At 38.6% G+C, this 27849-nt stretch overlaps 1 protein-coding gene across 1 annotated transcript in view; it reads left to right on the top strand.

Moving 5' to 3' along the window:
• Positions 1-4502: 4502 nt before the first annotated feature.
• LOC131686183 (uncharacterized) overlaps positions 4503-27849 on the top strand; it is a 57058-nt gene continuing 33711 nt past the window's right edge. The window contains exons 1-5 of the mRNA XM_058970408.1: positions 4503-5820; positions 25715-25923; positions 26023-26158; positions 26438-26700; positions 26813-26945. Of these exons, the coding sequence (XP_058826391.1) occupies positions 5757-5820; positions 25715-25923; positions 26023-26158; positions 26438-26700; positions 26813-26945 (805 nt within the window). The 5' untranslated portion in view covers positions 4503-5756. The remainder of the gene's footprint in view (positions 5821-25714; positions 25924-26022; positions 26159-26437; positions 26701-26812; positions 26946-27849) is intronic.

Genomic DNA, 27849 nt, shown 5'->3' with positions numbered 1-27849 from the left:
TGGCCCTTTCAGCAATTTCGAATTCAGCGATACTCCTTGTACCGTTGCTGCAGCATCCCATGCCAGCCAGGCGAACTTTTTCAGGCTTTTTCGGGTTCTGGACAACAGTGATCGGAAGATACCAGACTTGGTCGGAAGCAGTATCGGTTAGTTCTTCGGCGGTAGCGATATGTGCATATCCTTTTTGCTGATATTCTGCTATTTGCCTACAGACATTTTCTTGCAGCTTTGGATTTTTTACGAGTCGACTTTCCAGTTGTTTCATCCGTCGCAGAGCCATTGGATAACTGTCCGGGAACCGTGGATCGTCAACCTTCCATAGCAACCCAGTTTCGAACCGATCACCAACGCGTCTCGTTTTACGCTCCAGTATTTCCCGGGCGCGTTTCTCTTCTCCCGTTTCTTGCAGTATTGCGATCACCGATTCTTCCAATGCATAGTGGCTCTTTAACAGTTCGTGTAGGTCATCATTGCTGATCCGGTGATGGTAGCCCAGATAGTTGGCTGCTGAAGCCGTAGTGGATTGTCTTGGACCATAAATCGTCCATCCGAGGTTAGTTTGAACCGCAATTGGCTCCATTTGTGTGCCAACTTTTGCTTCTATCGGAGCAAATGAATGTATATTGTTCGCTCCAATGAGCAGTTGTGGCTGTCCATTGTACGACTCGATAGGCAGCCCGCGCATGTGCTCGTACTGTGCAGCTAGCTCCTCGCTGTTCAATCTTTGATGTGGCAGCATCAGTTTTCCGACTGTGTGGACAGTGTGTAGTAACATCTTGCCACCGCTACAGGCGCTAGTGCCTGACGTCCACAGGTTCAATCTGTGAGATTCCTCTACTCTCGAAACATTTCCAGTCCACCTGATGGTCAGACGTTCTTTTACTCCAACTGCGCACAGGCGATCGGCGAGATTTTTCTCCACCAGCGTGACGGTACAGCTGAACTGGAACAATCCGGAACATCACGGTGCAATTTGTTCTGATGTGTGCACTCAATCCGACCACGTCTCCGACTGGATGCATAAGTGGATTGTGATACTCCCTGCAGTTGCCAATATTACAGCGAATTTTAAATTTGCACTGCCAGCCGTGCTCATTGAGGCACACATGACACAACTTTTCACGATTAACCAGCTTAAGTCGCTCCACATAGCGCAGCTTCCTAAAATCCTCACAATGTCGCAGACGATGGTCTGTGTCCCGACATTGATAGCACGGCCTCAACTTCCTTGCATCATTCGTTGTGACGGCAGGATTGCTTACTTCACTGTGAAAATACAAACAACCCTTCTCCTTCAACTTCTTTTTCTCGGGTTGAGCCGGCCTGAATTCTACATCAACGTTAGCTTCACAGGCATCTTCCACAATATTTATCAGAAAATCGGTCAGAGTCCGCAGCGTCGTTTCAGTGTGACCCCTTCTATAATGGACCCACTCACGTTTTTCGCGATCAGGCAGCTTGGCGACCAGCGATTTTATTAGCAGCGGGTTGAAATGATGTTGTCGTAAATCGGCGGCCTCCAGGTGGCCACAAAGTTGCTCCACCGTATTCTCGAAAGGAACAAAACAAAGGAGCTTTTATTCTCAGGTGATACGATCCTCGAATTCGCCGATCAGCCATGTTGGTTCTAGAAACGACAGCAAACAACATTGTTTACTACATCCCCATGCATGTTTGCTTGGATTTTAGTATGTAAACAAAGTTGTTCGCTGTCATTATTCTTCCACGCAGCTTGCTGCACGCTTACCTCACTCCTCACCTAGTTACTGCCAAAGACGAATTACCTTAGAACTCTAAGCACCTTGAACAAAACTTTTCAAATTATACGGTGTGGGAGGGTCCAGTCGACTGACTTTGTCTAACAAACTCTCTAGCAGTTGCTCCGGGCGGCCATAATGCCGACGCAATTCCTCGATGACTCTCGGAATCGTTTCTGGAAGGAGTAGCTGACCAGACCCCAACTCGAGTGCGTCACTTTCGAGTGCTTCCTGTAGTCTCATCAAATTTTCGTGGTTCATGTAGTCACAGGCATCGTTGGACGCTTTGTAGGCCGCGTAAAACAATGGCCACTGCACTAATTTGCCTGAAAATTTAGGAAGCTTGTAAGTCAGCCCTTTTCTCGCGGCCAACTGAGCTTTTGTTGGTGCGGTCTTCTGTTGTTTCCGCCTTGGCTCGTATCTTCTACTACGTTTTTGATTTTCTGCGGGAAATGAATTTTGGAATTTTTCTCCATACACGAATCGGAGCTCTGGCTCGATACGGCCGTTCCTTTCTCGTCGTTATTATGGTCGTCTTCTTCTTCGGTGTCCTCGTCGTCTTCCGTCAGCTTTTTGATGTTCTCCTGGTTCAACATCAACACCTTTTGATTGATTTTGCCGGAACATCCCGCTTGAGAATCGTCAGCAACATTTGTCAACGCCGGTTTTGGCACCTTAAAGAGCGATAGCTCCGTCATCTCTTTATCCAGAGCCACCATCTGTTTATCGAACGATTCTTCATTAGCTCTCATCCGCTCGATTTGCGCCTTCTTTTCCTGGAGCATCTCGGCTTGCCAAACCATCTGCTGCACTTCTTCTTCAGCACACATCTTCATTTCCATCTCAGCCTTCTGTCTTTCGAACGCGCGCTGCATCTCTTTTTCTTTCTTTCGGAGTCGCATCTCTGCAAAAAGGCGCTTCTCGAGGAACTCAGATTTGTAGATCTCGCCATTTACTGTGCTCTTTGTCACGAAAGGCTCACTCCTAAGTCCGCAAGAGTAGATGGCCTGTCAAATGAGATATTTGGAGGCGAACTTCGACATTTTCTTCTTTTTAAATTTGTCGTCCACATAGAACTTGCTCTTGCCGGTGAAAACTCCAACCCCGGAATTTGCTTAAAATCGGCTTTTATATACGTTTCGTCGTCCATCACACAGCAGCCATATTTTGTCAGCATCTTCTCGTAGAACTTCCGTGCCCGAGTTTTAGCCGTCGATTGTTGCCGCTCATCGCGGTTTGGGAAGTTCTGTACCTTGCATGTATGTAATCCAGTTCTCTTCTTTGCATTCTGGACGTAGCGCTGCGACATGCCGATCTTTTTAGCCAAATCACGGCTTGAGACGTTGGGATTTGCTTTAATCATCCGCTTCACCTTTCCCTCCGCCTTTTTGTTCTCCGGTCCCGGTTTTCTTCCAGCTCCTTTGCCGTGGTCCAACGTCAACCGCTCCTGGAACCGCTTCAACACTCTGGAGACGGTTGAATGGTGAATGTTCAACATTTTTCCCAACTGCCGGTGCAACAGGTCAGGAAATTCCAGGTGTTTGGAAAGAATTTGTTCCCTAGACTCACGTTGGTTCACCTCCATTTTCGTTGAATCGAAAAACACGACTTCGAGTTTGACAGCATGTAAACAATACACATCAATGAGAAAGTGTGCAGAATTTGGTTGATTTTTACCCAATGGTAAAAAAGTTATGTCCTGTTGAATGTGTCGCAATAATTTCGTGTTCGCCCTTTAGATGCGGAACAAAATATTCTCTAATTCTCTAATGTTCATTGAAATAAAAACGTGTAATTTTCATGTTTTTAACAAAAAATCACAAAAGAATGGATATTTTCATATTGCTGTCCTCTAACCGCATAATATTTTTAACAACGGAGCATAACATCGCATGGAAAGGTCTATTCTTCTTTTTTCCAAAACAATTTTAAGATTGAAAATCGGTTGGAAAAAGGCAGCATAGCTATTTTTTTAGTGCTACTGGTCCCCCAATTTTTTTATTGCATATCAAGATTATGTGGGTATACAACATTTTTCAAACATTGTTTTGTGTCGCATTTGGTGATATCTACAGGTCTAGGTCACTTGAGTAGCACAAAATCATTGTATCACCGTATGTTGTTTACTCAAACCAAAGTTCAAAAGATTTTTCAGAAACCTCAATTGCGACCAATTCGATTAAACCCACTATCATCATCTCGAAGATATAGTTCCCGTACCAATTTTCACCAAACTGCTCTCACGCACACATACTTCCATCGACCTGAGTTCTTTTTCCAAAACCAGCCACATCACACCCCATAGGCGCCACACTCTTGCTTCCAAACAAATCTGAGATGTGCGAAAGAGAAAACCCATTCATGGACTGCTCTGATCGACGATGCAAGGATTTTCAATTTTCCGAATCTCCTACGCAACGAACCAAGTATACTCTGTCGGGTACTTTTCCACTTCTCCGTTTCTCTGACTCTCGTACGCTCTCTCTCTCGGGTGACAGCCTCCACCACGAAGGGTGTCGTCAGCACCACCTCCGCATATCGCCAAACCAGAAGAATAGTTAATCCAATTTAACGAAAATCTTTTCACACAGCTGAGGAAAATTCTGTCGCGGGAGAAAATTCCCGAACACGGCGACGGGTATGGTTCGCTCTCGCGCGATTTTCTCACTCTCAGTCACTCCCGCGGGTTGAGCGAATACTGGGGACACGTTCGGGAAAAAAGCAATCCGAACGCAAAAGCCTACTACTGCGGACGACTAGAGCCAGAGGGAAAGCACATATTTTCCACCCGATCCAAGATCAGTTTGGTGTCGACAATCATCGGAAGGGATGGAAGAATTGCGTCGCGCGCTCGGTTTAGCCAATTGTTGTATCTGCTTGTAACAAGAAGAAAAAGAGGTTCCAGTGCCATAAGGAAGTGAGGATAAAAAGTGAACTGTCGGATTCCATTGTGTGCAATCGGTGTATCTGATCTGTGGCTCTGGTTCCGTGCTTAGCACACCGCGGAAAGAGGGAAAATCGATATTTTCTTTGTCGCTTAGGCTAGGGCCACTTTGTATTGTGGAAGGTGATTAAAATAGGTGCGATTCAGTTCCTTCCTGATGATGAGCCACCGGAAAGCACCCGAGCAGAAGAAGCACCGGAAGGAGGCGGTAAACGACCTTGGATTATGATTGGTGAAAATTGACGAACAGCGCATTCAAAAAAAAGTTATGAACGGTCGGTCGGTCACTGGGTGAGAGTGGTTGTGTAAAGCTGGCTGCGACGGAGAATTCGTTTCAACTTTTTGAGGGTCGAAACCCTACCCGGTTAGAATAGTGTTGCTTGTGAAAGGGATTATTCAACCGTACCGACATCGACATTCCGCAAATGTTTTCTGCTTTACATTCCAACGAGAAAGTCAGAACCGAGTGAAAAGTGAGTGACCTGTAATCAGATTTATGTGGCGTAGCGAAGTCATAGGTCATGTATGTGAATCAAATGGAATATGTATTTATAGTCGTCATCAACTAGTCCCGGAAAATAATCTGTTACTTCTAACGTGAATTCGTGTCTCTCGTTGTGGGGAAAGGTCATGAAAATGCTTCATTGGATTAAAGCTTTAAGCTAAACGGCGGGAGCTAGACGTGCGACGTGCGATCTTGGGGTGAAGCAAAGTGTGCGGAAACTCGCGTGACTAAGCAAAACAAGAAAAGAAAAACAACAAACGAGGCAGTTGGGGCGGTACCGAGAAACCACCTCCTGTAGGAAGTACACCCGAGTGGAAAAAAATGAAGCCCATTAGCTACCGTGGTTTGGCAATTCATGGTGCGGGTGGTGGGGTTTGAAGGGGGTGTAGATTGGAGACAGGCAAAGAAGAGGATTCCCGAGCCGTACAACCGTAGTCCCTCCGGCCGACCGACAGCAGGTACTCAGCGCTAGGCAGACAGGTTCCATCAACGTCAACACGCTGCTGCTGCTGCTGCTGGTGCCGCTGCGAAAACTCCTCACGGAACAGAAATGGAATTCATGCAGAGGAATATAATCATATCGCTTTTGATCTTCGTGTTCGGACTGGCAAAAGGTGAGCAAATGGATACAATGAAACGTGCAAAAAAAAATGTCGGTTGTAGTATTCTCCAGCCGTACAGTGATTACGTAATTAGTGCTGCTAAGAAGTTTTGTATTAGATCAAATTGTTGGATAATGTTGGCGGAAAATTTCCGCCTACCCAAGCGGAACAATGCGTGTTGGACTGCTCAACTTTAAGCAGCAATAAACGATTGTTAACAAGATCATTATGGCATGAATCCGATTAGCCGAAACGATTGCTGCAGGAAGTGAGCAAAGCGTCGATGAAATTAAAAATCGCTTGTGGGCGTTTTTGCGTCAAAATAGTTGAATGGATTATAACGCATTTCGTGGGATTATAGATAATATGTTCCGTTCCAGTAAAACTTGTCGTCGTTGGGTGTGAAAATGGGTCGAAAATGAAAACAATTGTTATTCGTTAAATCTCTGCAAATAATTGAATCGATGAATACTAAGACAGGTTTTATTGGAAAAAAAAACATTTTTGCACCTCTAAAAGCAAAAATTCACCTTACAATCAATTTCATTTCAATAATTTATCTGGATTTACACTGCAGCTTTGATTAAAGTCCCATAAAACCGAGTACAATAAAAATCCACTTTAAAAATAGTGTTCTTAGTTGATTAGATAAAAAGACGATTTTCTCTGCTCAAAACAATGGAAATTTAATAAAAGAACAAAATTATTTATTTAGGTATTTCGGGGATATGTGTTTTATATATAACTACCTTTTATGCTCTTTTATTCCAAATATACAAATAGAAAAAGTTAATGTCAAAGGTTAACTCAGTACAATGGCACAGTTTTGTCAAGTTGTAACTTATTTCTGATAAAACCGTGTTATAAAGAAAAAGTTGACTGAACTTTCCAAGTGAACCTAGTATAGATTGAAAGCCCAATCAAATACCCCACAAAACCACGTTTGAACTGTTTTCATATAAAATCTTAATTTATATGAAAACATTTTGTGGAACCTTCAGCACACAAAAAAATACTATGTTACATTTTTCCAATGCCTCGTCCTTGATCTCATGATAATTCGAAAGAACATTCTAACGTCCAATGACATTTTGAGCATCAAAATCGGTTGAAAATTATCGGAGATATTCAATTTTTCAGAAATTAAGAATTCTCTCGCTTGACTCTTAAGGCTGTAGCGCAGCTAAGAGTGGAGGGGATAAATTGGAGGTTAAACCCCCCCCCCAAACCAAAGTTAATTGGTTTGACGAAAGAACTTATTGAAGCTAACTGATTTAATTAAATTCTACAATAATAATTATCTGATAAATTCTCAAAGTATTGAATGTTTTAAGCATCACAGGGAGCCTTAGAAAATTGTAAGAATTGTAACTGATCTCGTAGTCGGGATCTCATAGTAGTCAAATCATAACAATATCATATTAAATATCTGCATGAAAAGATTCCAATAGAAACTAGAATTACCACTCTGAAACTAACAACAGTTGTCAGATTTCCTATCATGTTGAGGTCACTTTGTAAGGGATGTTCTGAAATATGGACAAGATACAATTTATCAAATAAGTTGCAAAGTTGGAAATGGTTTAATTCCTGTGAACTTGTCTTAATTTCAAAATTTGCTGAAAACGTTTTTTAAAATGCGTAGAGTTGAGATGAAAACTTAAAATTATTAACCGTTATGTGTCCAACAAAAAACACCTTTAACAGGCCATCGAGGGTACCTGGGTAACCACAAATTGAAATGATCATAACTATGGCTTCCTTTAACCGATTTGGACGCTTTTAGATGTTTTGGATTCAGAAACTTGTCCACTTTTCGAATTTGTAAAATTGAACCGGATGAATCGATCTGGTTTTTGGTAATACGGATCAAAACCCTTCAAATTATCTCGGAAGTCTATAAGTTGTTATTATGGGACCCAGTTTGAAAAATGGAATTGGAATGGAATGGCCACTCGCAGCCCCACGGGAACCTGCTCCGCAATGTCCGTTCCGGGGTTAAATCACCAAATGGTTCCAAATCCACTAGATGTATCCTACTGATGCAATTCCAAGAATATTGATACCCATATTGCTAGTATTCCATTGAAATTCACAAATGGCATCCCAGCACTGGAACATGCTTTCGGAAATCCGGATTCCTGAGAGCCGAATGAAGTATTCCGATTCATTTTTACCAAGTCTAAAAATGGATGAGTTCCTGAATCCAAAACACCTAAAAGTATCAAAATCGGTTGGAATTATCCTTAGTTATTGACATTTCAGTTTTGTGGGTACCCGGGTACCCACGTCGGCCTGTTACGTAGTAAAAAAAATTGAGAAGCCCCACCTCACTCCCCCTCTTTCTATATCAACAATATTATTAACCCAAAAGCTAGACTTAGTGAAGTTCTAAGTTGAAGTTTCAATTTCCAGCTATGGATAAAACATGGGAATTTCATTAATTGAAACCTAAAAAGGTACCCGGGTACCGCGTCGGACACATAACGGTTAAGAATTCTCTCGCTTGACTCTTAAGGCAAAAGTGCAGCTAAGGGTGGAGGAGATGAATTGGAGGTTAAAACCCCCTCCAAACCAAAATTAATTAAATTGATGAAAAAACTTATTGAAGCCAACTAATTTAATTAAATTTTACAATAATAATTATCTTATCAATTCTCAATGTATTGAATGTTTTAAGCATCACAGGGACTCTTGGAAAATTGTGGGAATGGGATATTGTAACTGATCTCGTAGTCGAAAAATGAAAGGTACAGCATTCCCATTGGCTGCTGTTGAATTTATAATTGATCCGACTTCCGGTTCCGGAATTACAGGATGATGAGTACGAACACGCAGCAAATCCCGATTTCAGCGTATAAGGCAATGGATGTAAAAAGGTCAATTTTTTTCCCAAAAGGTGAGTACTCGGAAGATCACGTCGACTGTCGATTGGTTCTGAGCTCCATTTCGTTTGAACACGACGAATAAATGTTTCTGTGTTGCTATTAATTTCTTCTGATGCATAACCGGAGTACATATTCAGATTTTTCTTCCGAGTCTGCATCAGATTCAACGTCGGAAGCAATATCATTCACATCTTCTTCCTCGCTTTTCAAATCAGTTTCGAAATCGTCTGCTGTTGAATTTGCTCGAATTTCTGCCATTATTTCAGATTCTTTGAGATGATTGAAAACATGGGCATATCGTCTTATAGCCATTTCAATTTTTTTGTTGCTTCTAGATCCTACAATTTGAATAATTACGACAACTATAACGCAAAGAATAGACAACAAAAATGGACAATAACGACAGAGTTAAGTTATGTTGTATCCAAATAATTGTCAAGTAGACCACAGTGGGTGAAATAAAAATATTTACCCAAAAAAATATGACACACGTCATTATCGTATGCTATTTTTACATTTCTTATAAAAGAAATGTATAGAATTCGCTCAAACTTTCAAGATTTTTTCTTATAAGAAAAGGTAGAAAGATAAAAGCAATCAATACATGAAAAAATATCAGCTAATATGAAGATGAACTCATCAAAATGTTTTTATTTTTTTTTTTCAGAAAAATATTAATGTATAAAACCCGTGGTATTCCTAGTAAATATTGCATGCACACCGGGCCTGCCAGGCCCGGCTTGTCTTTTTGTGCATGTAAAAAATTCAAACATAGCTGCGCATCACTCCATAGATGAAAATTTCACAATTCTTTATTTTTGTTATAGATTTCAAAGCTACTTATCAAAATTTCCATGCCAAAGCTTACGCTGCATACATTTTTTGTAACTAAAAATTGTAACGTACCGGGCCTCTGAGACCCGCGTGCCTTTTTTAGGGATAAATAATGAAGCGATTGTGTTGGATAATACTAGTTTACAAATTTTGGGGTGATTGTATGAAGTTAAGAAAAAAGGTGTTTTCTAAGTCAATTTTTCAAAATCATATCCATTTTCTTTTTCAAAGAACCGTTTTGTGATTTTTTGAAAAACGTTTTTTGGAGCCCTTTTTGAGTTATTGGTCAATATCTCAGGAACAAATTTTCCGATTAACACAAACTCACCATTCGAAAGGTATTGATGTGCCCATTCCAAAAATGTATAACATGTTAGAATAAAATATCAACAATTTAGGGTTAAGAGCAACCAAAGTCAAAAAAGTAATGTTTGGTAAAACTACTCATTTTTAGTTTATTTTTCATAAAAAAAATAATTCGGCAAAAAAAAACCTTTTAAAATCTTATGTGACAGACAAACTTCTCACGTGAATTTTAAGCCTAAGACCACGAAAATCAGATAAAAACTGGTGATGTTATTAAGCACCAAGTGAAAATTGCTGTGTTTTTTACATATCTCTTTTGGTCTTAAATAAGATTACACTAGTTTACAAGAAAAATGAAGTTACGAGAAAAAGTGTTTCCTAGATCAACTTTGGGCCGCTGAACACGAAAACAATACTCTATTTGTCTTTCAAAGAAGTTCGAGTTTAAAAAAACAAAGCGTTTTTCTGTTGCTTCCTCTTTTTTGTTTTTGCTCTATTTATTTTTTATTTTATTGCAGAAAAATTAATTATTCATATTTTCAGAATCTAATGTGACAGATTTCAACAATTTGAAGGTAATCGCGATAAGCTAAGAAGAAAGGTGTTTTCTAAGTTGATTTTGGATCGCTGAATACGAAAACCAAGATTTCTTTGAAAAAGATGTTTTTGGGCACTATTTTAGTTATTTGTCAATATCTCGTTCAAATAAGATCCGATCGAAACAGTTCGAAAGGTATTGATGTGCCCTTTCCGAAAATGTATAATATGCGTAGATCAAATGTACATTTATTATGATTACAATCGACCAAAGTAAAAAAGTCTAATGTTCAACCATTTTTTTTAAAAAAATGCATATTTCTAGTAATTTTTTTAGAAGAAGAAAATTCTTTTAGAATCTAATGAGATAAATATTCTTTTTACACAAATTTCAAGCTAATAGTCACAAAAATCGGATGAAAAATGTAGATGATATGAAGCACTGAGTGAAAATTGTAACTTTTTATCTTTCGTACAATCATACTTTCGGCTGACATTTGAAAATTTTAATTTGAAATGATTTTTACTCTAAACTTATAAAATACTGATTTGTTATACTTTTTGAGTATATTGTACGATTTTTGGGTACAAAAACTACGAAAAACCAAAATTTTACTTTACCTTATTTTTACGAAGCTTCGTAAAGTGTCTATTTTGTATAAAACAAATAAATCTCAGATTTGAGCACGAGTAATAAATGCGCCAAATTTAGTTTTAAGAGTTTGTTTATTTTAAATACAATTTTTGTGAAGCTAGTCGGCAATTATTTCAAATTATTTAAGCTAAAACTCGCAACATTTTTTATTGTTCAATATTCCAACGTGTTAAAATAAATGTAAGTTTTTGTACATGGATTAAGCACTGAAATAAAGCAATTTTAGCCGTTCTAAAAGTTTCCAGAATCTTTTATTCTAGTTAGGCACAAATTATACGAATTTTGGTTACTCGAATTTTACAGTACATTGAAATACTTTGTATAATACATTAACATCTATTTAACAATTAGTATCTTTCCAGAATTAGTTTAAACGAACATTTGAATTAAAAACATTGACATCAATAACATGCAGGTAATCAAAGTCACCCCGGCATACGAAAACGGACTTCAACTTCAAATCATTTTTGGAAAAATAGCTGTAAGAGGACAATTTTAGATAAAATCATCCAATCTTGTTCTCCATACATCAGTACATGGTCTAAAAATACGTAATGATTACTCCGAAAAGTGATCAATGTCACCCCGGTTTACGGTACTTGATAGTTATTGTTTGTGTTGGGTACTGTCTTCTCGAGCTTGCATCCATCCATCCTGCGGCATTTTAATGGTTTTGGATATTTCCTTGTACAACTAAGTGTGCTTTTTAAAACGTGGAAATATTCGTTGGAAAAGTTTTGTTTTGTCTGTGGTGAGTAAATATTTAACGAATTAAAGGAATTTTCGCCTTTTGCTTCAACCAGCTTCGCAGCAGATTTTCAGTTCACGGAACATTACGTGGCTAGTGCTACGATTCCATTGAGACTCCTTTCCGATAGGGACTCGAATATTTGACGACTGGCTTATGAGACCAGTGCTACACCCTCCAAACCGCCGCACCAGGGCAAGGTCTGCTAAAATCATAAAATTTCCATTTCGCTTAATGTGCCATAGCATCAACATTTTCCATCCGATGTTAGTGATATTTTCTGTCATCTTAGATTCTAGAAGGTCCGAAAAAACTCCTTTTTCTGTAAAAAAATCAATTAAAAATGACTAACTTTTAAAAATGATCAAAAATGGGCTTTTTTTAAACTTTGGTCGCTTGCAGCACCAAAAATTTTACATATGATCGACACATATTATATGTTTTTGGAAAAGGCATCTCATCACATAGTGACTAAATTAATTGGATGATTTTGACAAGAAATATTCACTAAAAACTACAAAAAGTGCTCAAAATCGCATCTTTGAACAAAAAAATGAATATTGTTTTCGTGTTTAGCGACCCAAAATTAGTCTAAAAAATACTTTTTCTTGAAGCTTCATTTTTCTTGTAAACTAGTGTAATTATATCGTTGGAAGGGTTAAACCGAGGCCTATCAGTTAAAATAATAAAATTATATTGGATTTTATCTTTTTTATGAAAATAAAGCTTTTTGCGATGTTTACTCCTACCGATTCAATTTAAAAATTTTATTCCAGTGGTTTGGGAATTAAATACTAATAACAAGATCCAACCAAGTTTATATCACCGTTTAAACAAGGTGTTCATTTGATTCAAATTTATGTGTAATTTCTCTAGATTTAATTTTTCTCAAAATAGATCAACGACGGGCTTTTTCTCCTAAAACATTTTCTGCTGCCTCAGTTACTGTTTTTACACTTCTTTCGACTGCTTATGAATGACATGGAATGTTTTGGATTTTTCAGTTGCAACAATGTTCTTCAATTCAGTCGTAGTTGAATAACGAAGCTGTAGAAATTTTTCAAAGCTTTCGTTGGATTTCTGCTAATATATAATCGTAAAATTCTAGCGGTAGTTGTCAACCATCTTGAGTGTATTTTGCCTGGTTTTAACAGTGCTAGATCATCCGAGCATTTTCCATTGCCAATTGCCAAACATAAATGGAACAAATATTTTTGATCATTAGTCAGTACCTCAGCGTTGACGGATGGTGAGGTAAACGGAATTTTCCAAAATTTCACTACTGGAAAAGTTTTACAATCATTCAGATGACGGTAGGTAGATAGTTTATTCATGTGCATTAGGCAGATAATCCATTGTTAGGGACGGTTAAGATCTTTTTCAAACAATCTTATAATACCGCCAATACGTCCAGTATAAACCGCGGTTCCCTCTGCACTAATAGTACTTAACCCCGTCAGATCTAAGTTGTTCTTCTTGCCGACCATTCTGTTGGACTGACATGTCCAAGGCATTTACTACCTGGTTATGGTGCGAAAGCTAATGGCTGAGCACAAGGGGCACGCCAATAGTATTTTGATTGAAACGGCGTGTGCACCCTTCACTGACCATGTTATTGATTTTATCGCTCGTTTAAAAATATTGAAAAGAGCTACGTCTTATTGGAGCTAGATTCTCAATCAATTGCTTCTGGCATATCAAATAGTAAAAAATCTCAGCTTTTAATGATGTAATTATGGGGAACAGCTATGGCGTAGTTGGTAAATCGGTTGCCTTGTACGCCTGGATTCGATTCCTAGCCCCGCACATAGAATTAGAGATTTTTTCCAAAAGAAATTTCTCTAACCCGAAAGGAGGCAAATGACCCTAAGGTTAAAACCTCTGTAATAATAAAAAAATATGGAATTTTTTTCTTGATCGGTTGGTATGAACTACTTTAAAAATGACATGTTAAAATTAAATTAAAAGTGAGGGTAAAATCCAATATGGCCGCCCTAAAATTTTATTGGTCTAAATCATAGACCTAGGGTTTCCCTTTCCAACGGTATAATTATCCAAAGCACTCGCTTCATTATTTAATTAGTTATTGAAGTTTTCGTGAACCATAAATTGATGTAAATCGAGGGGTTCGGCACTGGTCACCGGGGGTCAACCGATTTCAGCAACCAATACAGGTTTCCTAATCAGGCAACTTTGAGGTTTTGAGACCCATGTATAAGCTGGGACCCAGTTTTAGTGAAAATAGTCACAAAATTTTATAAAAATTCTAACAAGTAGGGTCTGTTGAAACTCTTAATCCTCAATGAAAATCCACGAAATCCCGGCTTCGACATTATTTCGTGGATCCACGTTCAAAACAGCTTGTGTACCTTGGATTTTTCGATTTTCGTGTTTTTCGGCCCACCCTACTGTACAACCTTTACTAGGTCACTTGAAAAGCACAAAATCACTGTAGCACAGTGTGATCAATGATATGAAGAGTTAAAAACCTGTTTTAATCCACCTAGTGGTGCAATTGTGCCTTTCTCATTTGTCCAAACTACGATTCCATGGCTGGTTCTGTTCAATACTATGATGGAAATGTATATTACATATTCAGTACGATTTGCACATACATACAATGGATCGACAACCGAGATCTTGAGATACTATGTGTCGACACTGAAACATCGCTTGAAACCAGCGGCGGATCAAGGAGGAAGAAAATTTTCAACTTGTTAAGAAATTTTAAACTAGTTTTAATTTTAAAGTAGCAACCCCTTATTGCATACTCCGACCTAAGCCTATATAGGTAAAAAAATAGAATTAGGCCGGGATTAGATTAGCGGTTTTTAGAGTAATTGCATAACCTTTCTATATGAGAAAGGTAAAAAGTGACGAACATCAAAAAACCTCTTTAAGCTTTAGGTACTGCATGTCATACAAGCTTCTGGGAAGTCTTACTAACTGCAAGAAAAATTGTAAAATTTCGAGACATTTTCGAACATCGAAGAAGATTTTGGGCAATTTCGAAGTTTATTATCTCGATGATGCAACAGTTTTTATGAACGATCTTCAAAGATTATGTGCATAAAATTTGAGTGCTGAGTCCCATACATTATAGTAGATATAATGTTTAGAATGGAATGGGCGAGATTTGCACGACAAGCGACTTCATTGGATGCTAACTATTTTTGTTATTTTTTAAACAATTTTTTTAAACAAATACAGCTTTAACGCGATATTCGTAGCAGATCGGACATCACGCAGGACTAGGGGTTCGCTCAGAAACACAAATCGTGTATTCGTTTTCTAGAGCTAGCGTCTATCCGGCGCTAGCTTAGTCCTGTCACTAAGTTATTTTTGGATGCTGATGAGATGAGATCAAAACGCAAATTCCATAACTAATTTAGTTATAGGTTTGTATCGCGCAAATGAGGTTTCAAAGAATTTTCTCCTTTGTGGAGAAAAGTCCTTTACGTAGAAATATAGCAGAATAACGATATGGGTACGCGATGACTTGCGTTTTCATGATATTAACACGTAGTTTCTACGTACTGAGGGAGGAATTGAGGTGCCTTGAACCCAGCTTGGAGCTTATTGTCGAGAGTACGGATCACCCGTCCACTGCAGATGATTGCCGAGTCATCGGCAAACAGTAACAGAGTACCTTCCGACCGTTGGTGTGAAATATCCGAAGGGTATAGTATCGGACTTAATATACTATCGAATGTGCTCCAAAAAAGCTAATATGAGATGCGCTACCGTGGAAGCATATTGTGATTATTATTGTTTTGGACATGTCCTCCCAAGTAGCGTTTTTAGTTTTATAGCACACTACAAGTTCATTCTAAGTTTTAAGACGAGCTTCAAGAGTGTCATATAACCTCAATCGTTGCTAGGGCTTGAACAGTTTTATCCGGTATTTAACTCTTTTTTTTTTGTTTCGATTATAGAGGTTTTAACCTTAAGGTCATTCGCATCTTCGGGTTAGAAAAATCTCCTTTGAAAAATTTCTAACCCTATGTTCGGGGTCGGGACTCGAACCCAGGTGCGCTGCGTACAAAGCAATCGATTTACCAACTACGCTACGCCCACCCCAAGGTAACTCTTCGTAGCTGATGGAATGTGGGTTGAGGACGACATAGTGTCCAGCGTGAAGGTTGTACTATGACGTTCCGGTTGTGTCTAATGTTTCCCCTTAACGAGTGACGGGTAATTATGTCGCCTGCCAGTAAAAATTTACCCTGGCCTCGGGTCAACTTTTAAATTTCATTCTTGAGTGTTAGTTTACGCTGAAACGGGTAGCATGCAGTCATGATTTCAATTGGTTTTTCAGGTTTTGCCTTTCTCATATAGAAAGGTTAAGCAATCGCTGTTAAAATCGCCAACCTAATCCCAGAGGGCCAATTTTTTTACTTGTATAGGTTTTCTGTATGTTAACAGGGGCATAGCTAGAGGTTTGCGAAACCCCCCCCCCCCTCCTTAAGTCCCCCTATCAAGCCACATCCCCTCAAAGCCCCTCAACGAGCGCCTCAGGCACCCTCTTTAGACCCACCCGTCTCTCATCCCAATCACCTTCACCAAGTAGGCATACCAAGATAGGCTGGGAGGTGGTTCGGTTGTGGGTTATTCATCCCCATCACACACACACCCGGATGATAAAATAAGTTAGCCGAAAGACAACATTGAGCTAATGCTAATTAAGCTAATTAAATATTATATATGGGTCATTCCACGACAGATTTACTACCAAAATTTAGATTCCTTCCAAAAAAACTTTCTAACGTTATTTAGCTAAAAATAATTGACATGTATTTTTTGTTAAGGCTGAATATATTTTTTTCAAGTTATTAGTTTTAAACTTTTGCAGTTTATAAAATTCAACATTTTCCAATCACTGATAACTTGGAAACGATTCGATATAAATGAAAAAAAAAAACATATTAAACAAAACAGTTGCGTTTTCAAATGAGCTAACCTAAAAACATTGCAATTTTTTTTGTTGTATACCATGAAATCTGTAATTATTAAAAACAAATAGAATTATTGCCTTTCTCATATAGAAAGGTTATGCAATCACTCTGAAAAACGTCAACCTAATCCCGGCCCGGAGGGCCGAGTGTCATATCCCATTCGATTCAGTTCGTCGAGATCGGAAAAAGTCTGTACGTGTGTATGTATGTATGTGTGTATGTGTGTGTATGTGTGTGCATGTATGTGCGTATGTGTCAAATAATGTCACTCATTTTTCTCAGAGATGGCTGGACCGATTTGCCCAAACTTAGTTTCAAATGAAAGGTGCAACCTTCCCATCGGCTGCTATTGAATTTTGGATCGATCGGAATTCTGGTTCCGGAATTATGGGTTTCAGAGTGCGGCCACACAGAAATTTCTCATATAAACTATAGGAAAAATTAAACATAGAATATTTATTTTTGATGCTAAATGTGTTCAAGGTGCATGAAACGTCGAGATTTTATGCAAACTCGAAAAAAATTTGACGACGATTCACTTTTTTGGATTTTGGCACATTTTTGCCTTTCTCATATAGAAAGGTTATGCAATCACTCTGAAAAACGTCAACCTAATCCCGGCCAATTTTTTTTTTCGACTCGCATAAGGTTTCTGGATTTTAACAGGGGCGTAGTTGATGGTTTACGGAGAGGGGTTACACCCCCCTCCCCCTCTACTGTTCACTCCCCTCCTTTAAAAATCTCCTTCAATCACCCCTCAGACCACCACCCTATCCAGCCCTCATACCCCTCCCTTTCAACCCCATCATCTTTAAACCACCACTATATCACAAAGCATACCAATTTAAGCTGGGGAGTCGTTCGTTCATGGGACTTTCGCCCTCTTCACATACCCAGCCCCGCATGACAAAATGAGTTAGCAAGCAGATAACATTGATCTAATGCTGATTAGGCTAATGGAGTATGATATTTTTTTGTTTCAAGTGTTTCACCGTCGACACGTAGCTCATCAAGTTCGTGGCTGGCATGCCATTGTGTATAAGTGCAAAGTGTACTAAGAATGTAATGGACATTTCCACAATTATGTTGAACATAAAAAGCCTCCGTGCCATAGTTTAGAGAAATGAGAAAGGCACAATTGCACCACTAGGTGGATTAAAACAGGTTTTTTTTAAAGTTGGACCAATTTGTTTTACTTATTTTTGTCTTTAAATTTTAAGAAACAAGTTAAAAAGGCTGTGTACAAATTCTGGAGTGGATATCAAAATACTTTGCGATATTACAATTATAAACTTAAAGCAAGGCAATTTTACATTGAACGCCCAGGATATGCCTGTTATAATTAAATATCTCGTAAAATACTTCGAGTTCCAATTTTTTTATTAAGTTCTTTTTTACGTTTTAACGACATTCAATTAGCTAGAGATTACTGGGTAGGGAAAGTTATGAAACTTAGAGCCATAGTACTCAAGTGAGAGCAAGGATGTGAAGTAAACAGATCGGAAAACTAGAAGTGGCAGGGTCATTAGAACAGGCTCAATATCGTGCGGGCTTAATTTTTGCCTTCTGATAATGAGGGTCGAGTTTAGGCAGAATAACTACGAATCACTCGAGTTCACTATCATGTGTCCTTGATAAAGGTAGACGTATCTATCTTTACCGTGACAACCGGTAAAGTTCATCAATTATCTTAAATAAGACCAACATTGGGTGAATTACCCTACATTTCTACTTTCTATTTGCCTTTTGTTCTTAGTCCCCAAATGGAGCCAAGAGACCATAATGATTTGTCGTGGTGAATGGCGTCAGTCTTTCAGCAAAAAAATGCTTTGAGCGTCCTTTAAGGGAAATGCTACAGATTCCACAGACGCTGTTTGTACTCGGGGCATGCAAATAGATAATATGTACTCTCCCTACAATAGGCTTATTTATCAGAAATCCCAAATGCAAGTGTCATCCTCATGATTCTCTGCGCAATTCCCACATCGAGCTTTATTACAACAAGAACCCATTTGCTTGTGTTCAGTGCAATGCTGCAATGCATGAGGAGCGGTACATACAGCCGAAGAGGCAGACGATTCTTGTAGAAGAAGACATAATTAACCGTTGTGTATACGACGCGGTACCCGGGTACCTTTTTAGGTTTCAATTAATAAAATTCCCATGTTTTATCCATAGCTGGAAATCGAAACTTTGCGACATCTTAGAACTAAGTCAAGCTTTTGGGTTAATAATATTGTTGATATAGTAAGGGAGGGAGTTAGGAGGGGCTCCTGAATTTTTTTACTACGTAACAGGCCGACGTGGGTACCCGGGTACCCACAAAACTGAAATACCAAGAACTAAGGTAATTTCCAACCGATTTTGATGCTTTTGGGTGTTTTGGATTCAGGAACTCATCCGCTTTTGGACGTGGTAAAAATGAATCGGGTTACTTCATTCGGTTTCCGGGAATCCGGATTTCCGGAAGCAGGTTCCAGTACTGGGATACTATTTGTGAACTTCAATGGAATACTGGCAATATGGGTATCAAAATTCTTGGAATTGTATCAGTAGGCTGTATCTCGTAGTTTTGAAAGCATTTGGTGATTTGACCCCGGAACGGACATTCCGGAGCAGGTTCCCGTGGGGCCGTGAGTGGCCATTCCATTCCAATTCCATTTTTTAAATTGCCGTAGGGTCCCGTAACAATAAATAACAGACTTCCGAGACAATTTGAAGAGTTTTGATACTAATATTGCTAGGACATTATTAAAATTTACAAATCATACCCTAGTACTGGAACATTACCGCGGAAAATCCGGATTACCAAGAACCAGATCCATTCATCTGGTTCAACTTTACAGAATCAAAAAGTGGACGAGTTTCTGAATCCAAAACATCTAAAAGTGTCCAAATCGGTTAAAGGAAGCCATAGTTATGAGCATTTCAAATTGTGGGTACCCGGGTACCCACGTTGGCCTGTTAAAGGTGTTTTTTTGTTGGGCACATAACTGTTAAGCGCATCGCAGAGAGTTAGTTATTAGCCGTGTGGTATCCAGCGGGCTGAAATCTTTCGAAGTATTTCAGTCAAGAATTGACCCACTGGTTTCTGCTTCCATGTCGTAAGAGGTAACTAACAACAGATGTGGCTGTGGTCCACTAGGAGGTTGATAACAGGCTATTATCTTTCTGCTGACTAAACCAGCCTAGAGGCCGTGTGGCATCCGACGCACAGTGGGACTGAAAAAGGAAAAGCCGGACATTAATATTTGTGACGAAACCATTAGTTATAGCACTTCGATGTCTTCGGAAAGGACTTTATATTTTTAATGTTGACAAATTTTCCTTTAAGGAGGTATATGCTAAGATGAAAAAAATAACTTTTTCGTTTTTCTTGTTGAAATGGTAAAGTGTCTATGGAAAGTTAGTAGAGGATCTTATTTTGAGAAATTTTGTGCAGATGCAAAATGTCTATCTCTTAAGAGAAAAAAGTTATCAAATGAAACAGATGTACATGTCAACATACCCCCTTAAACAGTTTTTTGGCCATAACTTTTTTATTTGGTTTTTGGTATTCTTCCAATGTTTAGAAAAGTTGTAGATGCTTTAAAAACAACCACCTAAACTTTAACGGAACATTCCAACTCGCTATCTCTTTGTTTTAAGGATTTATGACTGTTTTTGGATTTTTTTACTAACTTTAAGGTTGAACATAGAATGGGCAACAATCGAAAACGAAAAAAGCAGTTTTTTTCCAGACCGTGTGTTAGATCTTCATAAAAATCAATCAGCAGTACTGTAATAACATTGTACATAATCTGATTGATTTTTATGAACATCTAACACACGATGTGGAAAAACTGCTTTTTTTGTTTTCGATTTTTGCCCATTCTCTGTCCAATCTTAAGGAACTACAGTTTGCAGAGTAGCAGGTAGTATCAGCTAAACTTATCATATTTTTGTTCAGAAATATATGCCCCATATATAATTCATAGGGCGTTCTAAAGGGATACTTAGAAAAACTTCGAATAATGTAGATTTTACATTATAATGTGTTCCACATTAATACGTTCACCCTATCTTTTCAGTATGACTTTTTTTTTTCAAACAAACTGAACCATATTTTCCGGGTTAGTTTTAAAGCTTAATCAACGATGTCTATCGGAATTTGGAAACCCTGGTTAATTTTGTTCGTTTGTTATGGCAGTTTAAGTAAAAAATGACAAATCCACGATGAATGCCTCATTTAAAGTTGAGAATAGTGCTATCGATGGATATCTTTTTTCCGACCTCAAACTGGAGATATTTGTGCTGTCACAATCAATGTGACTATTAATAACATAAACAGGGAATACGTCTATTGTTCGTAATGTTCGCCGCATAATGAATCATCACATTCTGATGATTTCAAAAGGGGTGTATCATATTGTGGCAGAAATGGGTATTCTACTCATAATCGGCAGTGATGCGAATTTGAGGGACCTCAGATATAAATTTGAGAGGCACCCAATTGATGGACTGTTTAAGCAGCACAAATTTGCCTATACTTAATGTTGCAGGTGATTACCCAACATTTGCACGATCTGGTAGAGAAGAGATGTTAGAGGTAATTCTCTACTCTGACGTATGAGTTGGCAAACTGGCTCGTACACAACGAGCTCGAATCGTCGTTATCTGATCATAAGTACTTCGTCTTTAATCATTTGAACGCCAAAATGTAGCAACCTCTTGCGGTTCTACTATGTGATGATTCAATTTTGAATAAGTAGTAAAAGAATTGAATTTAATTTCCCACTCGTTTGATGAAACCGTTGATGCGTGTAGATCATTTTTGGACTTTGGCAGCAGCGAGAAACGTGCTCCTTCTAATACCTTAAAAATGGTGAAAATGATCAAAATCAAAGAAAAAAAGCACAACCGCAGAGGTGCTCTCTTCAACAATGCTTCGGGCTCATTGTATAGAGTTTTCGTGTCTCGATACTTATTGAGTGCAAGCAAGGTTAGAGAAATGTCACTTTTCGATTGCCCTGAAGGATGTTCTAACTCATTCATCCCCAGTTTCAGAGGGTTTGGCTAGGTATGGTATTTCTAGGTTCTCTTCGTATAACGAAAAAAAGCTATGCCTGGCTGAAATAGAAATTGGAGGAGATAAGTTAGGGGGGAAGGGACTTCCGTTTTATTATCGAACCATATAGCCTTCGCTAGAATAAGGTATTCCTTTACATTCCGTGGAATCCCAAGGAATGTTTTGATGAGGCTAAAGTCCCATAATCCTGGTTCGTGGGCAGTTTACTGGGAAGTTCTGAGAACCAAGTCGCATGCGCAGAAAATACAGCAGTATTTTTGTAGTATCGACGACCGTTCTCTGGAATTTCTAGCGAAAAGGGCCACCGCCTCAGGCACTGAAATCTTGATCTACTCTATAAACTACACACCAAAAAAATCAAAATTTTATCGTTGACGTAATTCCAAACCTGCCACAATCTAACAAACCGTAATTGACGGAATATAACCGTGTTCTGTTTAATTTTACACGAAAGATGTACTTTCCACGCGTAGTGCCACCCTTCAACATTTTAAACAAACGCCATATCGTCGCTGTTGTGCTATCTTATGACAAACGCCATTTAGCGGTGAACTGAGTTAGATATGCCACATTCTAAAAAATCTCTACAAAGTGGCGTTTACAGAATTTTGACATTCTGCTTGGTTACTGAGATACAGCGAGTAACGTGCTGAGAAATTTTTATTTTTTTGCTTCAAATGACTGTGTCTGAAAATTGGATCAAATTATTTTGATATATAAGATGTTTTTATATGTGAAACTATCTGAGAAACACAATGGCATAATCATTTTCAAAACAAAAATGCAAGAATTGTGAAAAAAATGCAATTTAAGTTTTAAACTGGAAATATAGCATATTTGGCAACATTGTATGCAAAAATAATTATTTTTTCTAGATTCCCTGACTCATTTCCTTCAAAATGCATTTCACCGATTGTTTATAGACCAAATGAAGCCAAAGATATGAATAAAAGTTAATAATTGATGATTTTTTTCTATGGAAAATTTTCCATGAAAGATTATGACACGCTATACAAATTTTGTCATCAATACACACCTATGACACGTGTGAGTGCGACTTTTGTTTACATTTATAGTAAAAACTCGCAACATAGTCAAGCGATCTACGTAATATTTGAGAGATTAATACAGAATCAAGCTTCTATTGTATTCTTTGAATTGTTTACACCATTTATAAGTTTCAAGATATTCAATCTCAAACTTTAAAAATCGTTTTTCTCGAAATGTGCAAAATGGCGCTTGTCATAAGATAGCACAACAGCGACGATATGTGGAGTAAAATCACGTGACTCACAAATTTCAACGACATGTAAAATTAAAATCAAACGTAAAACTATTTTGTTTTGATGTTCGTATATGTCACGATCAGGAGACGTAAATTTATGCGTTTTTTTTCTAGGTGTGTAAGTCAGGATAAGTCGTAGAATAAGTCAGAATAAGTGTGCCCTTTTCAAAATTATTGTTCGAAAGTCGAACTGATGAAGTAAACAAGTAAACGGCAAAGCTGGGGGGAGGGGGGCAAAGATAACACTCCACCAAGGGCGCCAGGAAACCACGCTACGGCTCTGAATAAACTATGTAAATTAATTCATTATTCGCAAATTCAAGTATGAAAAAATTGAATATGCATCTAGGGTGATGAGCCTATTTGCACCATGTTTCTATTATCACCCTACCCATTTGAAGCCGTTGGTTAGAGCAGTGTCTGCCATCTTTGTTCAACGCATTGAGTCAAATGGTAGCGCAACAATAGGGGCACTCGATTCGAGTTTTCATTGTGCTCAAACGCGAGAATTTTACTGTTTTCAACGCATTTGTGTTATTATATTGGTTCTTAACAACGAAGCAAAGCGGTTCATGTCAATTTTTACGCATTCCATTGATTGTAAGGCAAGAAATTACCGAATTAGTGAGGCACCTTGCTTAGTATGGTGAAAACAGGCTCATCACCCTATAACGTTATAAATAAAAAGTCATTTTTCTCGGAACATTGTATGGCCTACGAGGGGTCCACTATACACCATTTACTCTATCCTACTCTCCTTTTTTCCGTTTGTGGAGAAACTCTTTAGTTTTCTGTGTCAGATTCCTTCAGCGATGAAGAAAGTGCTTGGTGGGATTCTCCTTGAATGCTCTGTTTATGTCCGTCTAGAGTAAACAATGGCCTAGCATATCGACTAAGCAAGGCCATGTCATCAGTATGCTATTATTGGGATATGTTCTAAATTGCTTGGATTTGCAATATTCGATGGGAATAATTAGTTTTAGCACCACGTGGTAGCGAAATTAAAATCCTTAATTCTTCTGTAAGCGAAATGAAGAAATTATTCTTTGAAAGCGAAGTTGTTAAGAAATAATAAACTTCATAAGCTTTACGAATCATTCATTCTGGAATCCCGAAAAACGAGCAAAGATATAATTTCTTCGGTATGCGCAAAAATGGGAAAAGGATTCATTCAATAATAGAATAATAAATGGAATGCATATTTATTTTTATTAATCACAATTCCGCAAAGATCCTTAAGCGTACTATGTTTCCAAAAAAACGTTTTCAAAATTTACGGTGTGCCCGAGTGTGTATAAAGCCTTCCGTCGCTCGCGCTAGTGAACTGAGTGCACGTCGCTCTTAAAATCATGCAAGCGTTTTCAGCAATTTCCATCTTTAGCGGCAGCGACTTCCTAAGGGATAATTAAATATGTACTATAGTCTTTGAAGTGTTTACTTTTTAACAACATTAAATTAGCTAGATATTACTAAGTAGGGAAAGTTATGAAAAATTTATAGCCAGTAGTACTCAAGTGAGAGCAAGGATACGCAATATACAGATCGGGAAACTAGAAGCGACAGGGTCATTAGAAACAGGCTTTAAATCTTATGGACTAATCTTTTGTCTTCTGCTAGCAGGAGCCGAGCTTAGATAGTGTTACTACGAATCACTCAAGTCTACCAACATGTCTCACGACAAAGACAGACTTGTCCTCCTTTACCGTGAGAGTTGACTTTCAATTGTGTTGACTAATTTTCCATGAGTAACATGGCAAATTAAAAATTAAAAAACTTAAGTAAATAAACTTCTCTTTAGTAGGGCCATCACTGGGTAAGTTACCCTACAAAAACTAGATTTTGACTTTCTATTGTCAAATGACCGATCTGAATTGTCAGTTTGAAACTTGGATGCACTCGGGTACGAAAAGTTCGCGAATCAATGTTGCATAACAACGTAGTGTTTATAAGTAGTGTCGACACTGTTCTTGGGTATTATGTTGCACTACACACTTGAAAAAAAATTTACATCTCCTAAGATGCACATAAAAGGAGCGTCACAATTCATTTGAACTTACATTCAAGCACATGTAAAAATGTGTTTTGTTAACAATTCTCCATCTCCATTCAACCGAGTTTTACATCAAAAGGGATACAATATTTTATTTCGCGTGTTAAAACATGTAAAATTCCATTAAAAGACAGCAGAATACGTCGCAATGTTGTCTACGTCAAATGTAATTTTCATTGGTTTTAAGTGTGTAGTTTTGACCTTCAAGGTGACTCATGGAACATATAAATTCATTGATTACAATAATAGTAGTATGAAATAACCAATATCCGGAAGATGGTGAATAACAACAACACTAGACATTATCTGATTTATATTGAATATATCAAGTTATGAAAACAAATTTTGTTTGATAAATGAGAATTTGAAAAAAAAAAAATGCAGATGTTGGTGATAAAATTACACATAAAAATTACGTATGTTAGACCATAGGTGAAAACTATCACGATCGATCTACCTGCTTATATTAGAACTTATCTTAAAAACATCTTGTGACGCGATGGCTCATTTTGACCACATTTTAGAACTCAATTACTACCTGAGTAATAAACGACCATTTCTCCACACATTAAATTTCCAGACATTTGCTTCTGCCTGCGCCTGACAGAGGTTCGCATCCCAAACCACGTGGCCAAGAACAGTACCGTCCAGCTCGAATGCCATTTCGATCTGAACGGGGAGGCACTCTATTCGGTCAAATGGTACAAAGACGGCAACGAGTTCTACCGATATGTTCCTAGAGATAATCCACCAGCTCAGTTCTTCCTCCTGACGGGAGTGTCAGTTGATGTGAGTATCATTTACTGCACTGTTGCGTTTCATAACCCTCCCCTTCCCTGACCCCCTGTCACGTCAACACTTTGTGTAACTTTGCTTCTTCCCTAACAGCTACTAAATTCGACTGAAAATCAGATAGTGCTAAACAATGTAACTCTGGCCTCGTCCGGGCGGTATCGTTGCGAAGTATCAGCAGAAGCGCCCTCCTTTCAGACTGTCTCCAGCCACGGTGACATGGTGGTGGTCGGTAAGTGATTGAATAACTTTTCAACCATTGGGCACTGTACTCTGGTCAGTCAACTGTTTAGCAAGCAATTTTGTTGGGATACCTGCTCGGTTCAGCTGAAAATGTGCCACACTGCGCCACCATTAACGTTTACATTGTAATGTTGGCGCATGGTGTTTCAGACTGACGGAAACTGCAACTTTGCCGCGCTAAACACTAGTAGGGAGATTCATACTCACCCAGTCCAGTGACTCAATCGAAAATGCGGTTGACATCCATTCTCCGTTTTCCCATCCACAGCCCTGCCGGATACGGATCCGAAAATCACCGGTGGCAAGCCTCGCTACCAGATCGGTGACATGGTTCGGGTGAACTGCACATCGGGACGGTCGAAGCCAGCGGCCAAGCTGACGTGGTTCATCAACGGCGAGGTGGCCGATCCGACATTTCTGCGCCGCTACGACACTGTGATAACTGGGAGAGAAGGCCTAGAGACTACAATTTTAGGATTAGAGTTTCGTGTGCGGTTGCGGCATTTCAAGCGCGGTGATATGAAGCTGAAAGTGAGTGTTTCATTCCGAACCCTTTCCATCTTGGTCGGATCGGGCATCGTAGTATGTCATGCTGATGCATCAAGCTGTGAGTTCTAATAGCGGATTTTCGTTTACTTCGCAGTGCGTCGCGACGATAGCACACGTGTACTGGAAGAGCAACGAGGAAAGCGTGGAAGGGGACAAGCAGCCGAAACCGCCGGCGCTCGAGTCGAAAGAGACACTCCATCCCAACGGATCCCGGGCGGATCGGCAAGGTAGGCATTTTTATTTATAAAGTAATGAGATTATTTTTACGCTGTTTGGGTATCAAGCTGTTTTGGTTCGTCAGTCATTTCAAGTTATATCCGAACCACATTCAACCTGATCTATTACTGTTCCCAAAGCTCCCTAATAGGTATTACGTTTTTGCGGCTCTTAGTTTTGACAGTTCTATTTGGAGTTCGTAGAACCATACCAAAATTAATTTCAATTCGATGAAAACTCCGAGGCACAATATTCATACTAATGGAAAAAGAGGACACAATTTTAACACATCGTGTGATGAGACAGTTCTTACAACAATTAATGTGTTTACAATTCAAAATTACAGGCTCTTAATTTAAACATTTTAAAGAACTTCAAGATCCACCTTAAACGTTTCTATACAATTTTCCCACTACTATCCGTTATATTTGCAAAAAATAAAATTAATTATTTTGGCCCACATTTTAAAAGAAATATCTGATTGTAGCAATTGCAAAATACATAAGTTAAATAACAACAAAATGGTTAGCTCATATGAAAATGTATTGATTATTTAATTTTGTTCATTAAGGGTAATAAGCCTATTTTTGCCTTGTTTCTATCACCATCGAACCAATTTGAGGCCGTTATTTAGAGCAGCGTCTGCGATCTTTGTTCAATGCATTGGCTCACATGGCACGGCGATAATTAGTGCACTCGATTCGAGTTTTTATTACGCTGAAACATGAGCCTTTCCCCGTTTTCAGACCATTAATGTTAATGTGTTGGTTCTTAAGAACGGAGCAAAGCTATTGATGCCAATTTATGCGCATTCTATCGACTGTAGGTCGAGTAATTAATGAAATAGTGAGGCACCCTCCATAATATTTTAACCTATCTTACGAACTTACTTTAGACAATTTCTGCGCTACTTAT

The sequence above is a fragment of the Topomyia yanbarensis genome, chromosome 2 (assembly GCF_030247195.1).
Source record: "Topomyia yanbarensis strain Yona2022 chromosome 2, ASM3024719v1, whole genome shotgun sequence".
NCBI lineage: Eukaryota > Metazoa > Arthropoda > Insecta > Diptera > Culicidae > Topomyia > Topomyia yanbarensis.
Note: the sequence above shows the minus strand (reverse complement) of the source record. Positions and strands in the feature narration are given on the sequence as shown.